The 24,482-nt window shown below is 32.8% G+C and overlaps 3 protein-coding genes across 3 annotated transcripts; 2 read left to right on the plus strand and 1 right to left on the minus strand.

The window, feature by feature from the left end:
* Positions 1-153: 153 nt before the first annotated feature.
* Positions 154-4,171, minus strand: LOC107417006 (putative MO25-like protein At5g47540). The gene is made up of 11 exons (XM_016025563.4): positions 3,862-4,171; positions 3,144-3,305; positions 2,860-2,978; positions 2,699-2,773; positions 2,475-2,568; positions 1,653-1,712; positions 1,278-1,346; positions 1,033-1,131; positions 877-921; positions 676-778; positions 154-557 (listed from the first exon to the last, which is right to left on the minus strand). Exons 1-11 carry the CDS (start codon positions 3,979-3,981, stop codon positions 448-450), a joined length of 1,056 nt encoding a protein of 351 aa, XP_015881049.3. The 5' UTR covers positions 3,982-4,171; the 3' UTR covers positions 154-447.
* An 8,772-nt stretch (positions 4,172-12,943) lies between these two features.
* Positions 12,944-15,006, plus strand: LOC107416996 (exopolygalacturonase). Its single transcript, XM_016025552.4, has 3 exons — positions 12,944-13,139; positions 13,313-13,612; positions 13,802-15,006. The coding sequence occupies exons 1-3, from the start codon at positions 13,014-13,016 to the stop codon at positions 14,561-14,563; spliced, it is 1,188 nt and encodes a 395-aa protein (XP_015881038.1). The 5' UTR covers positions 12,944-13,013; the 3' UTR covers positions 14,564-15,006.
* Positions 15,007-18,436: 3,430 nt separating this feature from the next.
* On the plus strand, positions 18,437-23,234 carry LOC107417008 (threonine--tRNA ligase, chloroplastic/mitochondrial 2). Its single transcript, XM_016025566.4, has 8 exons — positions 18,437-18,934; positions 19,665-19,811; positions 19,958-20,105; positions 20,466-20,719; positions 20,848-21,225; positions 21,559-21,867; positions 22,072-22,272; positions 22,683-23,234. Exons 1-8 carry the CDS (start codon positions 18,599-18,601, stop codon positions 22,941-22,943), a joined length of 2,034 nt encoding a protein of 677 aa, XP_015881052.3. The 5' UTR covers positions 18,437-18,598; the 3' UTR covers positions 22,944-23,234.
* The last annotated feature ends 1,248 nt before the right edge of the window (positions 23,235-24,482 follow it).

Genomic DNA, 24,482 nt, shown 5'->3' on the forward strand with positions numbered 1-24,482 from the left:
TTGAGTTGTGATTCTATATATAAAGCTGTAATGCTAATTGTAGTGCTTGACTTTAACTATCGATTTTTTTTGCTAGTTATATACTTATGATAAATTAAAATGAAATAAAATAAATAAAGACAAAATATGTGAAAAAAAAAAAAAAATTCCACATATTTAACATAACATTTTATACTGGACCCTTTTTACACAAAGGCCTTTGTGGCCTTGCCCTCCAACTGGCCATGAGTTAATCAAATGGAAACATGCAATTTTTCATCAATGACCACCAAAGTCTAAACCAAAATGCAAGCTATATTTACATTGGTTACCTCCAGTACAATCTTCAGACTGCATTTACTGGGCCTTTTTTTTTTTTTTTTGGGGTCAATGATGCATTTCTTTGCATTGTGACTAGCTTAGGGGAACCAAATTACAAGGGGAAAAAAAGAACAAATAGTAGTCAAATCAACATGGAACCTCACCCTTGTCTAAATCTGTACACGGAGGATCTCTGGGTTCAAGAATAATTATCTCATTAATGACTTGAGCTTTGTCTGCTTCAAAATGCTCATTGTCTGCAAATACAACAATTGTTTATTTAAATAGTAAAAACTACCCAAACAAAAAAAAAAAAAAACAAAAAAACAAAAGGTAAACACTGAGAATTATCAGTCACAAAGTAAATATGTTTACCTTTATCGACATTGAAGTCTCTGAAGAAGCGGAGAAACTTACTCCTATTTGTGACAAGTACATTAATTATCTCAGGAGGCTTATTTTGGTTTGCCACAAATAGCTATTAATAATAGAAAGAAAAAGTTTAGAGTATAGCAATTAATAATATTCAACGAGTCACAGAGTTGAGAAGAAGCAAATGGATGTTATGTACAAAACCTTAAATACGTGAAAGGTTTCTAACTGAATTGTCTTGTTAGAATCCTGAAAAGATGTGATACAAAAACAAACAAAGAGACTCAGATCCATTCATGTTAACGGAACTGATTATTCAAATATGATAACATTTGTTCCTGTATGAGGTAGATAGAGTACCCTGAGAAGATTCATCAGGATTCTCATATGAGCCAATGAGCTTACATATCGAACCATCACAGCAGAATTTGAGCGATCAAGCAACATATCACCTAAAAGCTGAAGGAAAAAAAAAGTCAGTAATCCACCATTCTGTGGAAAAACTATAAAGATTAGAGCTTGAATGCAAAGATGTGGAGTTACTTATTACATGAATCTAGAAAAATACATTATTGATATAGGAGCACAGCACTAGCAAACTATACCTTTACTGCATGCCGTTTGGTGATATAACTGGGGGATTCCAGCAACTGCGAATTATACTCTTTGAAAAACTGGAATCAAGGACTACCAATTAAAGAAATCGCATGTAATGGATGACTATTTGACTGGAAAACTATCAATAATGTAACATTGATAATTCACCAAATATATGCTTCTGTGGTTTAAGTTAAAATCAATGAATCATACGTCAAAAAAATCCTTATCCATCAACTAGCTCAAGTGTTGTTAATTTCCAAAGAAGATGGTCAATACAACCATGTATAATAATTCTGTGTTTCATTGTATATCCATTTCTTGCCTTAAGTATGCAATTAATTGAGAATAACATTACATATGATAAGGAATACTATACTTACCCAGTCATAGTTTTTAGAAAGAAATTCTGCTACTGTAGATTTATGCCTAGTCAAAAGCTCCTGAAACAAGAAGCATTCAAAATGGGTCACAATGTCAGGAAACAGGTCGAATAGCAGAGCACGACAACAAAACGATGTGGAAACCCTTCAAAATGTCAAACCAACATTTTTGTAACTGAAACTGAGGTTTACTGCTATATCCAGGGAGTGAATGCTGTTGGGCTCTATGTTACGACTTATACAAGGCTCATGCACATGAGTACATAACACCATTAGAGGATCTGAAAGCATTCTTACAAAAGTACCTAATCATGGCTATCAAAGAATAAAAAATGTTGGCAAGCAGCCCCATACATAATAGCAAGCTCAGTCGTGGCATTTATTATCATACTCTCACAGGCCAGAATAGCCATGTGACAACAAGACTACATTCCATGTTAGTAAGAAACTTTAGGAATGATATTCCATGACGATTTGATGACAACAGCTATTATCAAATTAATAGCACTCAGAGTGCATATAGACCAGAGAAGTTCTAGTTCTACAAAAAAAAGTGCAACCTGTTTTCATTCTAGTGAAAGCAACACTTGCTTGTAAGTAGTAGTAATAGAAAGGTTTGGAAGTCTTCGCATAATAATATGCAATTTAACTTAATAAACACAACAATAATATTATATTCAATTTAGAAGTACTTCCAAACCATAAGCCACCAACCGTTGTTACTGTAGATAATGACTAGTTTAAAATAAGCAGTAGACTATGCTAACAATCTTTTGAAAAACATGAGAAGATAAAATGAATTTTATATAAAACATACTCAACTTTAAAAGTTGCTGCAGCATCCGATGCTATTTCAAAATTTGGAACTTGTATGTAATCAAAAAACTTCTTCATGTGCTCTGATTCCAGGACATATCTGGGAAACAACCACAAGAGAAGTAAAACAACCTACTATAGGTGAAATCATGAACTGAAAAGTTACAAATTCTCCTTGTCTTTGCAAGGATCGATCCTCCTTCAAAACAAAGAAAAATTTATTTGCTTACTTTGCAACTGTCTGATGACGTATACACTCCCTTGCAATTGCGCCATAAGTTAAAGCAATTTCACTATCTTCATAACTAACCAAACCAATTACAAATTGTTAATATTTTTAAACGTGCCTCATTAAATCTGTAAACATTGCTATGTAACCGTAACAACCTACCCAGGTATCAAAATATCCATAAGATCCATATTTGTTTCCAAGTAATCAGAAGCAATCAACCGTGAGCTGACCCGTTGCCTCTGCAAATTAGCAACAACACGAGTGGAATCTTGACGGGCCTGGAAAACAGAATAATACCATTAAAGTATTAGTTCTTAAATCAAATGCTGCTTTTCAATGCAACCACACAAAGCTGGAAACTCAAAAAAAAAAGAAAAAGAAAAAAAAGCCAAAAATTTTTCAATTTAACAAGCCCCTTTCACTTTTAAGTGTTTGATGCTTACCCCCAAGTTCAACTTTGGTAAACAATTAATGAGAAGCCGAAAAGTATCCTCTTTGAAAAACTCCGAGGTCAATTGTGAGCAGGCCTCAGGATTAGGTTCTGTTTCACCCGTACCATAAAGAACTGTTCTTATTTCCAATATCGTTTTACTTAGTTCAGTCATCTGCAGCAATTCCAAAACTCAAAATCATTTTTTCATATGCCATTGCATTGCACCTCATTATTATTATTATTCCAATTACATATACATATTCGATTTAAAAATTAAAAAAAAATTTGCAGCAACATTTATGAATCAATATTTCATGCATCTTCTACTAACTTAGCTCATTGTTCATGGCATTTATCAAATTCTTCTTTCCCCCAATTTCTTTACTTTTCAGAAACCCCAAAAAAATAAATAAATAAATAAATAAAAAATAAAAAATTACCCAGAATATCATTCAAACCTATTTGTTTATTATTTCGATAGCAAAATAAATAAATAAAAAATAATAAAAAAACCCAAAAAAAATTTTGATCAACCAGTTAAGTAACACAAATTTTTAACTTTTAATATAAAAGAGAAAATAAGAATGTGGGTTAGGAATGAAAAAGAAATAAATAAATAAAAAAGAAAAAAATTTGATAAACCAGTTTCGTATAAGTAACACAAATTGTTAGCTTTTAATACCAGCATTATGAGATAAATAAGAATGTGGGATGTTAAGAATCAAAACCTTCTCTTCGCGTTTGTGCTCACGTGGTTCTTTGTTTTCCTTAACAAAGATGAGAAGCTCTCGTAGGTGGCGCACAAGCTCCACTGGACTCCGCGGTTTGGATTTGAAAAGCCCCTTCATTTTTTTTTTTTTAATAATTTTAAAAAATTAATTAAAAATTATTTGGATTTTGGGAAAATAAAATTAGGGTTTAAGGAGGAAGAAGAAGAAAAATTGAGAAACAAAAAAGAAGAAGAAGAAGACAAAAGAGAAGTTAGTTAAAAAGAAATAGGATGGGGAATGAGAGGGACACTTCTTAGGTCAAAAACGCCGTTGCCGAGAAAGCTGGAGGATTATTTATGATTTGGGCTTTATTTGTTTAAAACCCCCATGCATAAGCAAACGTGTTATAATTGGGATTTTTAATATCTTTCTTTACCCTAATCAAATTTTAGTAAATACAAATTAAAATTCAACTAAATCTTCTTTTTCTGTTTTTCACTCTTTGTTTTGTTTGTTAGATCATTGGTTTGTTTATTTATTTATTTCCTAAATAAAACTAAATCGGATTTTTTTTTTAACTTGTATTTTTATAGGATATTTAGAGTTTTTTTTTTCCCTCCTTTTTCATTTATCCCTACTTAATTGATAGTTATTTTTACAAAGATTAAACATATTATCTACCATATTAATTAATAAGTAAGTTTGTAAATAAAATCAGTATATGCAAATATTATTCAAGAACAAACTAACAGAATTTCACTCCAAAAAATAGGAAAAAAAGCTAATAGAAAAATAGCCAAAACTAATAGAATTTCACCAAATAAAAAAAAAAAGAAAAAATAATATAAAAATACCCAAACGCAAACTAGAAACAGAAGAGCTACACCACGATGCCACGTCACCATCCTCTTTTTGACAAATAAAATATTAGTTTGGAATATATATATATATATATATATATATTTTGAAAGGATATATATATATATATATATATAATGTTGGGAAAAATAATTAGATTTACCAAATAAATAAATAAAGTCCAACTCAACGAAACCGGATATTCATTGTTGAGAGAATTGCGAATTTCCTATTCCCTCTTAGCCTCCTCTGCGTTTCTATCTGCCCCTCTCTTAAAGATAACGTCTTTGCATTCCTATTTTCATTTCAATCTCTGTCGCTTTGTTTCACCAAAACCCTTTTACGCTCCTTTACAACAACAGCAACAGAAATGGGTTTTTCGACCTCTTTGGCTATAGCTATGGATTCTTCCTCACCAGACTGCGGTTTCTACCTAGAATGAAAAAACTGAACCAGACACAGAATATGTTGGAATAAAGTTGGGAACTTTCCAACAATACTTTAAATCTGTAAAGAAACCTGTAACAGTTCAAAATTGATTATTAGAGAACAAAAATAATCTTATAAGGTTAGATTGCTTTGCCTTAATGCTTAAAAAACTTTTAAAAATAAAATTTCAACTAGAAACAACTAAGAATAATAAATTAAAAAAAGTAAATTCTAAAAAGAATAAATTAATTAGTCTATATTTTTGTAGTCGTTTGTAGATGTGCGTAGAAATCCTCAAATCCAATAAAGTTCGTATTTATATATATAGAGAATTTTGAGTTACTTCATGCGTTTTTTATGTGGAACTTTTTGCCAAACTCCATCATCAAAATTTCAATTTATACATGTGATAACTACAAGACTATTTAATCTTCAATCAATGTGGGACCAATGCCCAATTAGTTAGTCTCTCAAAAATAATATTCCGATAAATTGGAAATATTAATTTGGAAAATTAATATTTTGGCTCAAACGTTGCCCTTGATTTGTAATTGTGTAGTGAAATGTAAAAATTGCAAAGCAAATATTGATGTATTGGTCTTGTCATCACAATAGTCATGGAATAATAAGTTCAATTCCATGACATTTGATGGCAAAAACCATGCAAGATGAATATTTATTTCTCCATTCAAAAGTTAACGCAAGAATTGGTGCAACGTAAGGAAACCAATTGAAAAAAAATCTTCTCGACTACACAAGGCAATGAAGCTACATTTAAAGCATGCCTTAATTCTAATATAAAGCCTTTGACAAACAAAGACCTAAAGAAAATCAAGAAGGAAATTGTAAGCAGATTTCATTCATTAGTATTTATGCTTATGTTTCAACCATATTTTTTCTTTGAAAATTCTGGAAGCATTACAAGCTTTGGGAACCATTCGTTAGTCTATGTTCTCAGGGTATGAAATTTATTTCTTTACATTGCCTTTAGGATTGAATCACTGCTAGAAATTTTTGATAGCATGTAAGAGAAGAAATTATGAGAGATGATGCTCAGAGAAAAATAATGGCTCTCAATGAACATTACGAGTTAGAGATTTTTGATAGCATTAAAGAAGATCCTATTACCATCTATCATATTTGGAACATTACACTATAGGATGAGCAATTGTATTTTCAATTTAGGTGGGCAATAGTGTTGAATAGTTGACTAACGGGGAAAAGAAAATTTATCACCTTCTTGTGATTCCAATATAATTGTAGAGCCCTTTCAGTTTTGGCTGATGCCTGAAACAAAGGTTCCTTGTTGCTTTATTTGATTTTTCTAGAAACTCTTCCTTTAGGAATTTTATGATAATGAAGTATGTATATCTATATTTGTTTATAAGTGTACACATAAACATGGCATGTGAGATTTTAGGAGGTTTTTCAGCCCCTAAGCCTGGGTTGGGCCAAGCATGGTTGTGGTGTGCATGCTTGGGCCCTTGGCATGCAGTTGTGTGCCTAGGCGGGTGGCACACAACATGGTAGTGCTTGATGTGTGGCTGTGTGCCTAGGTTGGTGGCAGACAGCATGGCACAGTGCTGGCACATGGCAAGCGTTGATGCTTGGTGGTAGGCATTCGAAGGAATGCTAACCAAAGGAGCTTTGGACATGTGATTTGGCTTGGTTTGGGATTGAATATGTGTGCAGTAGAGTTTGGCAGTGAGACGTGTTCTTAGGTTGGAGTTCTCGGCCATTATGACTCATCGGGTATTTGTATATCTGATCTTGCTAGACTAAATATGGCTAAATTACTCTTTAGTGGGGTGGTGTCCAATCCCTTGGTGCGGACATGGTGGGCATGGCATGGCAGGGCACCCAACATGTCCGGGGCACGGCATAGGCATGGCCTAGTGTACCCATGAGGGGGAACCATGTCATTCAAGTGTGTGGCTATAGATGTGTGGCACATTGTGGTGCTAGCCTATGGATAGAGATGATGGGGGCAGCCATGCATGTGTGCGTGCAAACATGGACAAAGCTAATGCATGGTGTGGGCAGTCGTGCATGCATGTGTGCTAGCGATGGTAGCTCGATGTGCAACCAAGCATGTACAATGGCACAGACAATTGTGACTGTGTGTGCATGTGTGAGTAGGCATGTGCACGAGTTTGGCCATGGGTGTGCATGGTGAGCGGAGCAGGCACACAAGTGCACAAACATGGGCATGACGAGCTAAGTGTGGGTGAGTCATGCAGTGTTACACAGCGTTAGTGTCATAGGGGTCAAATTTTCAACCTAAATTTTTGCCTCTGTGCGGCCTAAAGCACCACCTTTAGTTAGCCTATCTCACACACAACCAAGGATAAGTATGCAACTCGCACATACACAAAGCAAATAGGCAATCACAATGCACAACACTACAACTCAAGGCGCACCACGATTACAGGGCCTTTGCCCCAACCTTTTTTCTATTACTCTTTAGAAAATAGGAACACCAGCAAAGAAACATACAAGGATCACCATACACCTTTTTAATACTCGTGTGTCTAGTGTCTCATGTAATGTTCCATTATATAGGCCATAAAATTGTGCAATTAACACCCCTAACTATATGCATATGCTAGACCAATGGCACCAAGCCATTTGGCCATAAGGTTATCCTCCCATAACTATCTATTAAATGTTGTCATAGACACCAAAAAGCCACATGTCAGTAGACCGGGTCTCCAGCATCCTTGAATTAAACATCCAAACTACTGAGAACCACTAGTAAAACTTGCTTAAAACACCACCAGGTGTAAGCAAAGCACCCCCACGATACTTCATGTCTGTAGCTATCTACGGATTATAACCGTTATCCACATGTACCATTGCATATCACATGCCAAGCATTCATGCCCCTGTGCATGCCCACAACTCGCACCCACGTGCACGCCCATCGCCTGGTGCCCCCATGCATTGCCTTCACACATAAGGCTCATTGATGCGGGTTGTTGCTTGCACACATTCATTGCTGCATGCCGATGCTGTGCGTTGCTTAATGCTGCAACTGTTGCTGCACTCTGCCACTAGTGCTATGCAACTCTGCATGACTCGTCCATACTTAGCTTGTCATGCCCATGTCTGTGCACTTGTGTGCATGCTCCTCTCACCATGCACACCCACGGCCACACTTGTGCGCATGTCCCACTCAAACATGCATACTCATGGTCACCTATGTCCGTATCATCATGCATGCATGGCTGCACATTAAACCACCATCTCTAGCACATGTGTATGCACGGTTGCCCACACGATCCATTAGCTTTGCCCCTGTTTGCACATATGCATGCATGGCTCCCCATACCATGCATCATCTTTGTCTACAGATTGGCATCATGCTATGCCACACATCGATTGCCACACCAAAACGATGTTTCACCCTCATGGACATGCTAGGTTGCATTCAAACCCATACCTTGGGCATGCTGGGCACCCGCCCATGCCATGCCTGCCATGTTCGTACAGTTTGTACTGGGGGGGTCGGCACCACCACCCTAAAGAGCTTATTTTTAGCCATATTCAATTTGATAGGATCAAATATACAAATCCCCAAGAAGTCATAATGGTCGATATCTCCCACCCATGGACTCATCTCGCCACCAAACTTGACCCCACATATATTCAATTCCAAACTAAGCCAAACCACACTAATTTGAAAACCTTTATTGTTTTTATGAAAAAATTATATGATATTTAAAGCATTGTCTCAAATTGAAAAATGATTAAATTGTTACTGTGCAGGTGCACAGTGGATTTTAACCTACCACAATATTTTGACATGTCATATATTGACTCAAACTCAGGGAAAAAGAAAGAAAAAAAAAGCGACATATTATGATCCATAAAGCAATACTTAGATCATTGGAGCGATTTTTTGGGGTTCCGATAGAGCAATATACTAGGGATTTTCCAACATGGCTTTTTGCACTCCAAGCTCGAGTTTTGCTGTTGTTGATACCCAGGTATTCAGATCAATTGATGTTTTAGCATATAGGGACTCTAGAAAATTTGAAGTGGCATCTTTTTATATTTTCTATAAATTCTAATTAATAAGAAATTATAGTGAATATGGTAATTCAATTATTCAAATCTTGAGTCATGAGAAATAAAGTATATACGAGCTCATTGTATAAATTTCCAACAAATATTATACTGTGATGGAAGCTTTTCGATCAACTATGTGCAATAGATTGTTACAACATCGAATGGTTCTTTGTTTCATTATATTAGCAGACAGATCTTAAAGCTAGGTACCTTAAATTTCGTAGAGAAGTTGTCACTAAAGTTTTTGGATGTAATGTTTTCTTTGCAAGGCTTGAGAATTGCCATGAGGTGGCTAAGAAATTGAAAGCAAATGGCACCGGGGCTGAAGTTTGCCATGGTTAATGCCTACCCAAACTCATTAGAAATGCAGAGACACAGAAAATTCCACTAATGGCAGTTATGGGACCGAAGGAAGTTGAAACCGATACTATTCCAGTAAGATTCAGGTTTGTTGGGGATATTGCAACATTGACAGTTGAAGATTTTGCGAGAAGATCCAAGTTTGCCCCTGAAAACTGAGTATCATTTTGTAGTAGCATATGACAAAGAAAAATACATGAGAAATAATGTCATGGAATTTTATTTTTTTTTAAAAAAGGTTTTGTTATGTAGATTTAAACTTGAGCATGGCAATGGTTTTGTATACTTTCAGATTTTCGTTGAGAGTGAACCATCAATAGGAAGGTTACACTTGTATATATATATATATATATATTTAGTTAACTAGGAGGCAAGAATGTCATCAAGAAGTTAATTGGCTATCATTTACTTGGGTTACATATGAATAATGGTTTATTTTAGAACTTTCTAATTTAATGATTTATTTATTTTGTAGAATTTGGTTTGCAGAAGTTAGATTTTAGTTCCATGTGTGCAAGCTTTGATGGGGAATGAGCCGGTGAGGGTTTTCTTGCAATGCAAATATAACATTAAAATTCTTTGCACTGCAGCACATACTTGGAGAAAGGAGGTAAAAGCATGGGTCATATGAGCCGGTCATATTTTGGTATATATATATATATATATATATACAGTAATTTTCTCATTCAAGGATTTTGGACAAAATTTTGTTTGGGACAACATATATCTTGAGGATGTATATGTATTTTTATTTATATAGGTATCCTTTTAAAAATAAGCGTTGTTTTGGACAAAAATTTGTCCATGATCTTCTGATGAGAGAAAAATTATATATATACATAACCAATTTTCATATCCAAAAATCCTAGACAAAACTATTTTGTCAACAAAACATATCCTTAAAAAAAAATGCATATTTTTTTATTTACATGTGTATCTTTAAAATGATATGCATTGTTCGAGGCTATGGTGTAAACAGTCTGTATACGGATCTGCACCAAAAAGCGTCGGTTTTGCTATATCCATGTAACAGTAAAGCCTACGTTTTTTCAAAAAAACGTCGGCTTTGGTGTGGATCCGCATGCAGACGGTCTGCACTGTAGCCCTATCCTATGTGTGTGTGTGTGTGTGTGTATATATATATATATATATATGTATACACGCTTTTGCTAATATGAACGATATTGTCCATCTCTTGTTGGGGGATGACCCATAAATCACTCGTGTAATTGTTTAATTACATGTAGTCATATGAATTGAACGATGATAAATACTTGTCGCTCATGGTAGCATTCATATATATATGTATATATATATCATCAATCTCAAATAAGGTTTACTTTGCTTTATTAAACTAATGTTTACCTTACTTAAAAGTTGAGGATAAATGAAGTCAAACATTTAAAGATGATATATAATCCACATGAAATGTAATTCAATGTTTCTAAATGAAAGCCCACCTATCCTCATAGTTGAGGATATTTTTTACATGAATAGAACCATATGTATATTTATATATACAATTTTGCTATAAAACCATGCACAGATATGATATCAAACGCATGCACACCGGATTATATATAAAATGTAAGGGATCATATATTTGATATCATATGCGTGCATGCATTTATAAGAAAATAGTATGTATATATATATATATATATATATCTTTTTTTTTTTAAAAAAGAAAAAAAATAAAAACTAGTCGACATTGTTTTCTCATTAGTCATGAGATTTACAACTGACCCCACTGAATTTGGAAATGAATATTACATTTCCTATAACATAAGATGCTAAAGGATAAAAATATTTATTATTATTATTATTTTTGGGTCAATGGAGATTTGAATTCGAAATATTCCCGAATAACGGATAGAAGAGATTGATTATTACCAAAAAAAAAAAAAAAAAAAGAATTAAAAAAAAAAAAGGAAAAAAGAAGAAGAAGATCGGTTATGATTTTTTTGAAACCAAACCAAACTTTAAGAAATCGGACAATATTGACCCTTTTATTTTATGCTTGTCATTAGAGTCGTTACTTTGAGAAATGAGAATAGGTAATGGATCATTATATTAAACAACTGAAAATGCATTCACATATAGAAAGCACATATACTGACATCCATATATAAATAAATCATTAGGTATCATCGAGGACATTCTTAAAGCTAAAGATAGATGGATTTAATCATTAAAATTTTTTGATTTGATATGATATATTATTGCTTATTAAATCCAAGGGCTCTAAATGGTTGGGTCCATTTATTTTTAATTTAAAAAGCTAAAAATGTCTTTATTGAAATGTCATTCTATTAAAAAAAAAAAAAAAAACCTATTTCTCTATTAAAAAAAAAAATCTATTTCTCGTGTTTGGAATTTAATGAATTGACTGATAGAGAGTCCTAATTCTAAATATAAGCATCCTGTTTTTTATGTTTGAAAATTAAAGAATTATCACCTTGATTGTTATGTAGTCCTGACTATCACACCGAAAATAATGTAATTGGCATTGTTAGTTTCTGAATTATATTTATATTTACAATTTGGTTCTTGAACTTATGTTTTTTTTTTTTTTTTTTTTTTTTGGCATTTTGGTTCTTGAACTTCATTTGCTAGTGCACTTCAGTCTTTAAACTATTTTCTAATACAATTTTTAGTAGTTTTGAGATATGCAGTATATTTATTGTAAAAATTTTGATCCTTAATTTACTTTTTGGTCAAATTTTTTAACAGTTTTAAAGCATGCAGTAAATAAGAAAATACAAAATTAGAAAGTGACACAACCTACAAAATCCTTCATTGGATATATATATATATATATGAGTAATTCAAAGGACACATTGCTTAAGTACGGTGCACATCTCAAAACTGCTAAAAAATATATAAAAAAATATTTAGAGATCAAAATACATCTAAAATTAAAGTTTAAAGATTAAAATGCCACCAAAAAAAAAAAAATTAAACACCAAAGTGAAGGTACGAGTACAATTCAGGGATTAACTGTGCAAATTACCACATATTTTTAAAATTATCAGACTTAATTTACCCACTTTTCAAGTTACCCTTGAAAACAAGTAGAGAGGATACTAATTCTTCCTTTATACCACATATTTTTAGCAGTCTAATTAAAGGGGATGATTAGACGAGTTTCCATGGTATAAGAGGTTGCCAATAATGGCAGGCACAATTGACTAGCCCTTAAACTATTGCAAAACGAGAATGAGATTTAAAAGCTAATTTTAGAATTATTAAGTTAACAAAAAAGAAATCGCAACACCATGAACACCACATATTCACTTGGTCAAAATTCAATGGTCTTCAGCTTCCTCCATTGAACTATATAAAGGCATAGAACCTCATCATTGATCCAAACTCGGAAAGTTTTAAGTTAGTCGAAGTGAATCCAAAACACAAAGAACCCCAAAAAAAAAAAAAAAAATCTCTACTCCACAATGGCATTCAAATCCATCAAAATATTAGCAATATTATTCTTCTTATTGCTAGCATCTACGATATCCCAAGCCACTGTCTTTGATGTCAAAACCTATGGCGCAAAGCCCAATGGTGATATCACTCAGGTACATTACAAATACATATTGTATGATAGACGTTGACGTTTATATTATGATGGGATCAGACTGCATTTAAACGTATACACCATAATATGAGCATTCACGTCCATTATTGCATTGTTGTACATATAATTATCATAATCTTGATGATAATTGCGAATGAATGATTTTATTTTTAGGCTTTGGCGAAGGCTTGGAAAGATGCATGTGCTGCACAATCTCCAAGCAAACTGGTTATTCCAAGTGGGACATATAATTTAATTGAAGCAAAACTACAAGGTCCATGCAAGGCACCCATCGAGGTTCAGATTCAAGGCACATTGCGAGCACCAGCGGTTGTAACGAAGGCTTCCGATAGTTGGGTTACTATTGAACGTCTTGACAGGTTTACCTTGAATGGTGGAATTTTCGATGGACAAGGCAAAAACTCTTATGGAAAACATTGTGCTGTGCAAGAATACTGTGGAAAACTCCCAATGGTAAGTTTTATTTTTTTAATTTTAATTTTAATTTTTTATTTCCTTGATAGTTTCAATCAAACCTTCTAAGTTTCCACCATTTTCACAACCTACATTATTAATATAAATGTAATGACGATCCAAAATGAACCCAAAAGAGACCGGATCTACATAATGTTTTTGTTATTTTTGAAAAACAAAACAAAACAGAATATCAGATACAACTTCGTCACCAACTCGATTATCCGGGGGATAACTTCTCTAGACAGCAAACAGTTCCACATGAACGTTTTGGGCTGCACCAATGTGACATTTGATCATGTCACAATTACTGCACCTGAAAATAGTCTTAACACCGATGGAATCCATATCGGTCGTTCAACCGGAATCAACATCACCAATACAAACATCAAGACCGGAGACGACTGTATCTCTCTCGGCGATGGTTCCAAACAAATAACCGTCGTTAAAACAACATGCGGACCAGGCCATGGAATCAGTGTTGGAAGTCTTGGAAAATATCCAAACGAAGAACCGGTGGAGGGAGTTTTTATTAGGAACTGTACGCTTACCAACACCCAAAACGGAGTTAGAATCAAAACGTGGCCGGATTCTCATTTTGGAACAGCTTCCGATATGCATTTCAAGGACATAATCATGAACAACGTTGGAAACCCAATTCTTATAGATCAAGAATATTGTCCATGGAATAGATGCAAGCTATCGGTTCCATCAAAAGTGAAGCTGAGCAAAGTGAGCTTTAAGAATATAAGAGGGACTTCTTCTACTCCTGTGGCTGTGAAACTTGTTTGTAGTGGTGGTCCCGGTGGAGTTCCATGCCAGAATATTGAAATTGGTGATGTTAACCTGGCTTATACTGGACCTTTAGGACCTGTTACATCTGTCTGTAAGCATATTAAGCCCATCTTGTCTGGTAAACAGTTCCCATCTGCTTGTGCTATCTCTTCTTAATTGCAGATGGTGATGTTTGATTATGGTAGAAAAGATGAAAAGCTAGCTAATAATGTCCTTTTTCCACCATGCATTATTTCTATAAGAAATGCAGGAACATGATTTTGTCTGTGCTTTCTTTTCATGTCTCTATTCTCGTTCATCGTTGATAAAATCAAGTTTTCCTTTTTCTTTTGACTTCATTCCTTGTGAGTTTGAACTGGTACACTCCATTCTTCCCAATTGCTTGGCCATTTGGAAATCTCAAGCTCTTCCTTTTTCTTTTGCTCTCTTCCATTGCACTCTATTTTAGTGGCGGATCTAGAAATTTAGTTTTGGGGACACCATTGTACAATGAAATATATTTTTGAATATAATGACAATATAAATTGTTATATTAGCTTGTATGAAAAATTTTCATCGATATGAATTTTATATATTAAATTATGATTTATTTGCTATAATTTAGTGTTAAACGGAAATGAAAATTTTTGTTTTCTTACATATAAATATATATATATATATATATATTTTGGTGATAATATTTCGATTTATGGTTTCAATAGAGAATTTGGTGAGGGTATTCCTTAAGCAAAACTATTTTGACTATCGAGGAAGGATCTTGGGAGTGGCTTTATCAAATATATATATATATACATATATATATATATATATATATATATATGAACAATTAACCTCAAATCAAGTTTTTAATATCAGCACTAATATTGGTATTTTATTTTTTAACGTTTAGATTGTATTAAAAAATAAAATTTAAAATTATATTTATTAATTGCTATGTTCTAATAGGATATTAACTTAAATGCATATATATAGGTGTATATATATATAGTTCTTCTATGGTGCGGATGTCCGTATGTTTTTATCATACGAACTTCAGTATAGATGATTGTTTTTTAAGAAATAAGTATTAACAACGATTTTTTCAAAAACCATTGTTTTTTAGACGGTTTGCACTATAGCATAGTACGGATTGTTCGTACCATAGAATTCCATTATATTTATATATATGTATATAAAAAGGTATTTTATACGTCTAACCCATAAAAAATTCCAATAATACTACAAATATGAATTAAATTACATTTTCTTTCTCCATGTTAAATGTTTCGTTGATATTATTTTGACAAATATTAACATACTCACAAATTATTTACTACATTAATTAATAAATAAGATTTTTTTTGATAATTTTGAGCTGTCGCAAAATAAATCAGTAAATAAAATTGATGTGTATAATATCATTCAATAATAACAATAACATAAAAGAAACTAGGAAAAAAAATCCAAATGATATCTAAAACACAACAGCCACACCATATACTAAAGTGCTTAATCAATCTAATGGGTACCCTTCCAGTTCTATCTATAGATAAGGAAGACTTCTTTATATTCAGTGCGATGACCCTGGAGCATCTTTGGTGGCTAAGAAACAATATAATGCATTAAGGAAAGGACATGAGGATAGAGTTGTCTTCGGAGGTTGTTATGGGAAGATTCAGAGAGTTGAAAGAAAGCGTGATGGTGATGACAATTCCCAAAATCTGGCTCTCAACACCAGAGATAATTGCAGATGGAAATGCCCATCGATAGGTTATATCAAGCTGAACTCCGACGCAGCGGTGTGTAGTAATAGGAGTTATCTGGCAGTGATTGAGAGAGATGATAAAGGAAAGGTGCTTCATATCCATGCCTACAAATCATAAGCAAATGTTCCAGAAGTTGCTAAATTAGAAGCTATTCTAAAAGCTTTATAGTTGGCCAAGCATTTTATGTGGAAGAAGGTGCAGGTAGAATCAGATGCTCTATCAGGTATCAATGTGTTAAAGAAGAATGACATCAGCAATTTGCACTGGGCTGTCGAGCCGATAAAAATATCTTGGAAAATATTTCTAATTTTGGTGACTGTATATTTATCTGGGCCCTAGATGTATAAATAATTTAGCCCACTTAACTTGTCAATGGACGGTAAGCCAAGAGTTATATGGGCCTATAAATCTAAATTGGCTTCTGCTATCTTTTGATTTTAATTGATTCGGAAGTGTGTACCGTAGGAAGCATCTCGAATCTAGGCTATGTTGTATTTAGGAATGGACAAAATCCAATCTAATCCGTTCAACTTGCCTAATCCAATCAATTTTTAACGGTTTGGATTTGATTTTTACATTAATTGAATTGGATTGGGTTCAAAATATTATAAATTGTATGGATTGAATTGGTTATGGATTGGAAATATAAATCCAATCCAATCCAATCCAAATAATATATTATATAACTAAAAAATTATATATTTTTTATTTTTTTTCATTTTTATATATTAATTTTAGAATATTTTTTTTCATTTTTATATATTAATTTTTAATTTTTTTTTTCCATTTTTATATATTGATTTTTAATATATATATATATATATATATTTTTTTTTTCTTTTACATCTCCATATCCCAAATTCCAAATCAAATTGTAAGTTGTAACCCTAAACTAAATATTTACCTTTGTTGTCGTCCACCACCAGTCCATCACCATCACCATAATATATATATATATTTTTTACATCCCCATCATATATATATATATATATATATCTACATATATTGTATCCAATTGTTACTTATATATATAAATGTTTAAATATAATTTATTATTAATTTTATTGTTTTAATCTTTGTAAAGCTTACAGAATCAACTAAAATTGTGAACCTGTCAACGTTGATTGACTTATAATTTACCAAAGTTTTAAGGTTAAAAAAAAAAAGATTATGCATTGATTATTGAGTGAATGAATTTTGACGAATGTATTATTTTACATTATTTGTTCTAACAATTTTAATTTGATTTTATAGGAGTGAGATGATGATATTAATGTTTGCTATTTAATAAGTGCATGATGTGTATCATTTGCTATATTTTTTTTATTTTTTATTGTAGACTATGTTGTATTATTCTAATTGTATTTTATGTTTGGATAATTATAATTTATTATTTATATTTTATATTTGGAAAATTTTTTATTTGTATTATATATTTATAAATTAGTAAGTTTCAAACCGATCAATCAATCCAAATCAAACCGATCATAAATGGTTTAATTTGGTTTAGATTTAATGCTCTAATGGTTTGGTTTGAATTATAAATTAGAAAAACCGATATGTATAGATTAGGTTGTATTTCGGTCCAAAACCGAACCAACTCAATCCATGCCCATCCCTAATTGTATTGCTTTCTCTTTTGGTTTCTATGAATCCCATCTTTTCTGGCAAAAACCATACACTATCATCATATTCTATTTGACAAAAACCATATATATATATATATATATATATGCATTCTAGCTTAGGTGAGAATATGTTCTAAATTGAGGATGAATCATCTCGAATAATTTTATTATATATTATATCAAATATATATAAATTAACAATTTTAAATAATTGAGTTAATATATTTTCAACTTAAAAACCTGATGACATCCTTATCTAAATACTATTGCATGTATAAATAATAATAATAATGATGAGAGATAAATTTTATTTAGACATCTTCAATTTTATTATAATTACATTTATATATCATGTTCTTGTAAAATATCATTAATTTCTTTTTAATTTTTATATTTATTAAAATAGTCTCATTTTATTTGTTAATTTTTTCTGGTAAACTTTTACAATTAAAGACTACAAAAGATTTAAAATCAGCATATTTAATAATATTTAATAACATTGTAAATATATAATTATAACTTTTAATTGTTAAAATTTAAAAAAAATTAAATGAAAATTTTCTCAAAATATAGAATTAACTTTAATTATGTCCGAGGGATTTAAATGAAATTTTACTCCACTGAAAAATGGATCCAATTTGGCACTGCCTATATGCTAATTGGCTACCAAATGAGAAGAAAAGCTCAGCAGCATCCAATTTCCCAGAAAACCCAAAACAAAATCTCCACCACACACACACACACACACACACACACACACACACACAGAGACTCCTAAAGTCCATCATCCTCCATAGCTCACTCTCAACGAAACCCAGATGTTCATTCTTCAGAGAATGGCGAATTCATATTCCCTCTTCACCTCCTCTGCGTTTCTATCTACCCCTCTCTTAAAGACTTCTTCTTTGCCTTCCCATTTTCATTCCAATCTCAGTCGCTTTGTTTCAACAACACCCTTTAACGCCCTTTTCAACAACAATAGAAATGGGTTTTCCACCTCTTTGGCTGTAGCTACTGATTCTTCCTCCCAGATTGCGGTTTCTACCCAGAATGAAAAATTGAACCAGACCCAGAATGACAAAACTGATGATTTTCGGAAAGTTGTGCTTCCCACCAACGACTCCTCTGATAAGCTCCTAAGAATTCGCCACTCGGTAAATGCACCACCAGCTTCATACTTTTATTAAAGAGCTAGTTTCAAGCTCTCTCCTCTTTTTTTATTTTATTTTATTTATTTATTTATTTTTTTTACTGCTTAATTTATTTGGGTTTGCTTCCAATATCGTGTCTGAGTTTGCATCGTTTGTGAAGTTGCTTTTTTTTTTTTTTTTTGTGATAATTGTTTTGCCTCTGCAAAGTTTTGATATGATTAAAAATTCTAGCTTATTGGGGATTCATGTTTTTGATGTGCTGTTGCTGTTGTCATATTGAACTAAGAAGATATTATGTGCTGAATTCGAAATTCTTAGGTATATATAGAGCAGCTATATTGTAAAAAAGATAACTAAAAATAAAAATAAAAATATGGGCCTTCTTTCCTATTTCCGTTTCAATCACCATAATGATTCTATCCATATGGTCTTGTGAATTTTGGAGGAAGATGATAGTATAATGTAATATATTTTAAATATTTGGATCTTGAAAATGATGGGAATTGGTGACATGAAACATTTTACATATTCGGTGAGGAGGAAAGTGGTATGGTGTGGTTACCTCCATAAGCTGGAAAAATGGTTTCGTGAAGTCTCGGGAACTTTTTTGGCTTTTAAATAACAACAGTTATAAATTGTTTTTAAATATATTTCTACATCATCATTTTTTCGTTTATTCAGTTTCAAGTTTGCATTCTAATTTTTGGCTAATTAATCATATACGTCAATGCAGTGTGCACATGTAATGGCCATGGCTGTTCAAAAGATTTTCCCGGATGCGAAAGTTACAATTGGGCCATGGATAGAAAATGGGTTTTATTATGATTTTGATATGGGGCCTTTGACAGACAGAGACCTGAAGAAAATCAAGAAGGAAATGGTAAGCAGGTTTCATCCATTAGTACCATACTTGTGTTTCAATCCTAATTTTTTCTTTGAAAATTCTGGATAAGTTACAAGCTCTGGGAACCATTCATTAGTCTATGTTCTCAGGGTACAGAATTTATTTCTTTACATCGTCTTTAGGATCGAATCATTGGTAGAAATTTACCACTTGTAAGAGAAGAAGTTACGAGAGATGAAGCTCAGAGAAGAATAATGGCTCTTAATGAACCTTACAAGTTGGAGATTTTGGATAGCATTAAAGAAGATCCTATTACCATCTATCATATTGGTAAGTAGTCAGTATTCAAACTCCGTTCTCACCGTTACACTGTAGAATGAGCAGTTGTATTTTTAATTTAGGTGGACAATGGTATTAAATAGTTGACCGACAGGGAAATGAAAGTTTATCATCTTCTTGTGATTCCAGCATGATTATAAAGAAGCCCTTTTAGTTTTGGCTGATGCCTGAAACAGAGTTTCTTTGTTGTACTATGTGATTTTCCTGTAAACACTTCCTTTAGAAGTTTTAGGATGCTCAATTATGAATGTCTATATGTATGTATGAGTGTACACATGAACACAGCATGTGTGAGATTTTAACATCTCCCAAGTCTTATGTCATTATCTTATTACTTGATATTCTTCTTAGGTGATGAATGGTGGGACCTTTGTGCTGGCCCCCATGTTGAATCGACCGGAAAAATTAACAGAAGAGCTGTTGAACTTGAATCTGTTGCTGGTGCTTACTGGAGAGGAGATGAGAAAAACCAAATGCTGCAGAGGATTTATGGGACTGCATGGGAGAACGAAGAACAACTGAAGGCTTACCTTCACTTCAAAGAGGAGGCTAAACGTCGGGATCACAGACGCCTTGGTCAAGATCTTGATCTGTTTTCTATACAGGTGTTCATTTTGAATTATAGTACAACCCTTTGCTGTTTGTACAGGTTTCTTGGTTGACTTTGCATCAAAGGATTCTACCAAATCAGAATTTACATGACTGTTTTTGCTTATTTGCTAATTTTTGGCAGAATGAAGCTGGTGGGGGTCTTGTTTTCTGGCATCCCAAAGGTGCTATTGTGAGACACATGATCGAAGACTTGTGGAAAAAAATCCACATAGAACGTGGTTACGATATGCTGTATACTCCACATGTAGCAAAGGCAGATCTTTGGCAGATCAGTGGCCATCTGGACTTTTACAAAGAGAATATGTATGACCAGATGAGCATTGAGGATGAACTCTATCAACTTCGACCAATGAACTGCCCTTACCATATATTGATTTACAAAAGGAAGCTTCACTCTTATCATGATTTTCCTATTCGAGTAGCAGAGTTGGGAACGGTATATAGATATGAATTATCTGGAAGCTTACATGGCCTGTTTCGAGTAAGAGGTTTCACTCAGGTATATTCCAATAACTCATATGCAAAATTTTCAGTCTAAATTCCTTTGGAGAAAAAAAAAAAAAAAAAAGAAGAGATGAAAGTATCAATCTCCATATTAAATCTCCTATATGCTTTCAGTCATATAATCTTTTTTATTAGAGAGAATAATGTCAACTGTTGTTGGAGCTACTGTTCAATATAGATGGTTACTTTAATAACTTGTCGAATCTGGCTTAAAGTATCTAGTTGTGCATTGTCACTGCATCCTGTAGGGATCTGCACATTGATCTATGGCTAAGAAATTGCCCAAATTGAATGGCTTATTCATTTAACCCAATAATTGCCTCTGCAGGATGATGCACACATATTTTGTTTGAGTGATCAAATAAAAGATGAAATCAGGGGTGTCCTAGATCTTACAGAAGAAATGTTACTTCAATTTGGTTTTAGCAAGTATGAAGTCAATCTTTCCACGAGGCCAGAGAAAGCTGTTGGAGGTGATGATATATGGGAAAAAGCAACATCTGCCCTGAAAGAAGCTTTAGATGACAAGGGTTGGAGCTATCAAATTGATGAAGGCGGTGGTGCCTTTTATGGCCCAAAGATTGATCTTAAGATTGAGGATGCTTTGGGAAGGAAGTGGCAGTGTTCAACCATCCAGGCAATTCCTTAACTGATAAGAAACATAATTTGTATGTTTTATTTACATTGATATGGCGCAAGCGATAAACATATCCTCTGACTGTGCATGCATGTCCACATCTCTACCATGTTTGCAACCATACCTTTATCGTTCTTATGAAAAAATTATATGATAGTAAACCATTGTTTTGATCTGAAAAATGGTAGAACTATTACTGTGCAGGTGGATTTTAACCTACCACAACGTTTTGACATCACATATGTTGACTCAAACTCAGAAAAAAAGCGACCTATCATGATCCATAGAGCAGTACTTGGATCATTGGAGCGATTTTTCGGAGTTCTCATAGAGCATTATGCTGGGGATTTTCCACTATGGCTTTCTCCAATCCAAGCTCGAATTTTGCCAGTTACTGATACTCAGGTATTTAGATCAGTTAATGTTTTAGCATGTAGGAACTCTTTAGAAAATTCGAAGTGGTATGTTCATATGGCCTGTAAATTCTAATTTATAAGACGTTATGGTGGATATGGTAGTTCAATTATTCAAGTCTTGAGTCATCAGAAAGAAGTATTTGTGGGTCCATTATTTAAATTTCCAACAAATATTATACTGTGATGGAAGCTTTCTTGATCATCTATGTGCATTAGATTGTTACAACGATGAATGGTTCTGTTTTTTAATTAGATTAGCAGACAGATATTAGATTGTTACAACGTTGAATGGTTCTTTTTTTTAATTAGATTAGCAGACAGATATTAGAAATAGGTATCTTAAATTTTCTAGAGAAGATGTGGCTAAAGTTTTTGCATATCATGTTTTCTTCTTCACAGCGTGAATACTGCAGTGAGGTTGCTAAGAAATTGAAAGCAAATGGCATTAGGGCTGAAGTTTGCCATGGCGAACGCCTTCCCAAACTCATTAGGAATGCAGAGACGCAGAAGATTCCATTGATGGCAGTTGTGGGACCCAAGGAAGTTGAAACTGGTACTGTTACAGTAAGATCCAGGTTTGCTGGGGATATTGGAACATTGACAGTTGAAGACTTTGTGGGAAGAACCAAGTCTGCCACTGAAAACAGAACATCATTTTGAAGTAGCGAATGCCAAAGAAAAATACACAAGGTGAAATAATGTCATGGAAAAGTTAAAAAAAGGAAAAAAAAAAAAAAGAAACAAAAAAAGTTTTGTTGTTTAGAGTTAAACTTGAGCATGGCATTGATTTTGTATACTTTCAGATTTTCATTGAGATTGAACCATCAATAGGAAGGCTACACTTGTATATATATTCAGTTAACTAGAAGGCAAGAATGTCATCAAGAAGTTGGTTTATCTTTCATTTATTTGGTTTACAAATGAATAAAGCAATTTATTTATTTTTCAGAATTTGGTTCGTGGAACTTACAATTTTAGCCATGCCGTTAGTTTTGATAGTAAATTAGACATGGACAATGGCCCTCTAGCAGGGGAGTGAAATGTAACGGTTGGAATGAAACTCAAGACAGCGAAGGTCTTATTTTTTGGTCATTACTGTGAGGTTTTTCTTCTAATGCAAGAAATAGTATGCAGTCAAACTTCTCTGCAGTTTAGAGAAGTAAAAGAATGGGTCAAATAAGAGTACGCCATTTTGTTGTGGGGCGTTTTACCAGACGAATTCAGCACATAATGTTTTGGACAAGACAAAAAATATATTTAAATACATACAGAAATGCTACTGTATGGGCTATGTCCCCACGAAAAGTGGACTCATCTTCTGATGTAAGCGGCTACATGTAATCACAGCGATTACATGTAATAATGTGTTGTTGGACTATCAATATTTTTATAGTCTAGACATCAGTAAATTAATAATTTGTATATGCATGTTTTAAGGATATATATATATATATATATATATTTAAATTATAGTGTACATATGCTAGATAAACTGATTACAATATTTTAAGGATACAAAGATTCTAACTCAAGATCATAGTGTGATGATTGAATGTTATTAACCCTCTTATTTATGCTTATGATTAGGCTTGTTACTTTGAGGAATGAGATACGTTAATGAAAAAAAAAAAAAATGGAAATGGAACATTACGTAAACAACATTGAAATTGCAACATATAGAAAACACGCATACTGATATGCTTGTATAATGTGCTGCTTATTTACCAAAAAAAAAAAATAATAATAATGAAATAAAATAAATTGTACAATATACTGTATCATATGTTTGGAAATTAAACCTATCAAATCCTTTTTCCATCTTATAATATTACATAATATATCAAAACAATATCATCAGAAACCAAGTTATATCTGAAATGTCATGGATTCTTAATATCCAAATGAAAAAAATTTGGATAATTTACATGCGTGGAAATTAATAAAATTTATAAGGTTACCATTAATGGCACACATTAACTAGCCGCTTAAACAATTTCTAAAATAAGAATGAGAATTAAAAGCTAATTATAGAATTATCAATTCAAACCCAAAAGAATTCAAACCCAAAAGAAATCGCAACACCAGGGACACCACATATTAATTAGTTATTTAAAAAAAAAAAAAAAAAAAAACACTTGGTTAAAAAATTCAATGGTGTTGAGCTTCCACCATTGAACTATATAAGGGCATAGAACATCA

This window comes from Ziziphus jujuba, chromosome 4, assembly GCF_031755915.1.
Source record: "Ziziphus jujuba cultivar Dongzao chromosome 4, ASM3175591v1".
In the NCBI taxonomy this organism is placed as follows: domain Eukaryota; kingdom Viridiplantae; phylum Streptophyta; class Magnoliopsida; order Rosales; family Rhamnaceae; genus Ziziphus; species Ziziphus jujuba.

Bases quoted from the DNA above. Each gene is read 5' to 3' on its own strand.
- LOC107417006 (XM_016025563.4), bottom strand. From the start codon at position 3,981: ATGAAGGGGCTTTTCAAATCCAAACCGCGGAGTCCAGTGGAGCTTGTG. The intron at 3,306-3,861 runs GTTTTGATTCTT...GAATTGCTGCAG, and splicing joins AGCACAAACGCGAAGAGAAG to ATGACTGAACTAAGTAAAAC. The intron at 1,347-1,652 runs GTAAGTATAGTA...CCTTGATTCCAG, and splicing joins TTTCTAAAAACTATGACTGG to TTTTTCAAAGAGTATAATTC.
- LOC107416996 (XM_016025552.4), top strand. From the start codon at position 13,014: ATGGCATTCAAATCCATCAAAATATTAGCAATATTATTCTTCTTATTG. The intron at 13,140-13,312 runs GTACATTACAAA...TTTTATTTTTAG, and splicing joins CCAATGGTGATATCACTCAG to GCTTTGGCGAAGGCTTGGAA. The intron at 13,613-13,801 runs GTAAGTTTTATT...AAAACAAAACAG, and splicing joins ACTGTGGAAAACTCCCAATG to AATATCAGATACAACTTCGT.
- LOC107417008 (XM_016025566.4), top strand. From the start codon at position 18,599: ATGTTCATTCTTCAGAGAATGGCGAATTCATATTCCCTCTTCACCTCC. The intron at 18,935-19,664 runs GTAAATGCACCA...ACGTCAATGCAG, and splicing joins TCCTAAGAATTCGCCACTCG to TGTGCACATGTAATGGCCAT. The intron at 21,868-22,071 runs GCAATTCCTTAA...ATTACTGTGCAG, and splicing joins GGCAGTGTTCAACCATCCAG to GTGGATTTTAACCTACCACA.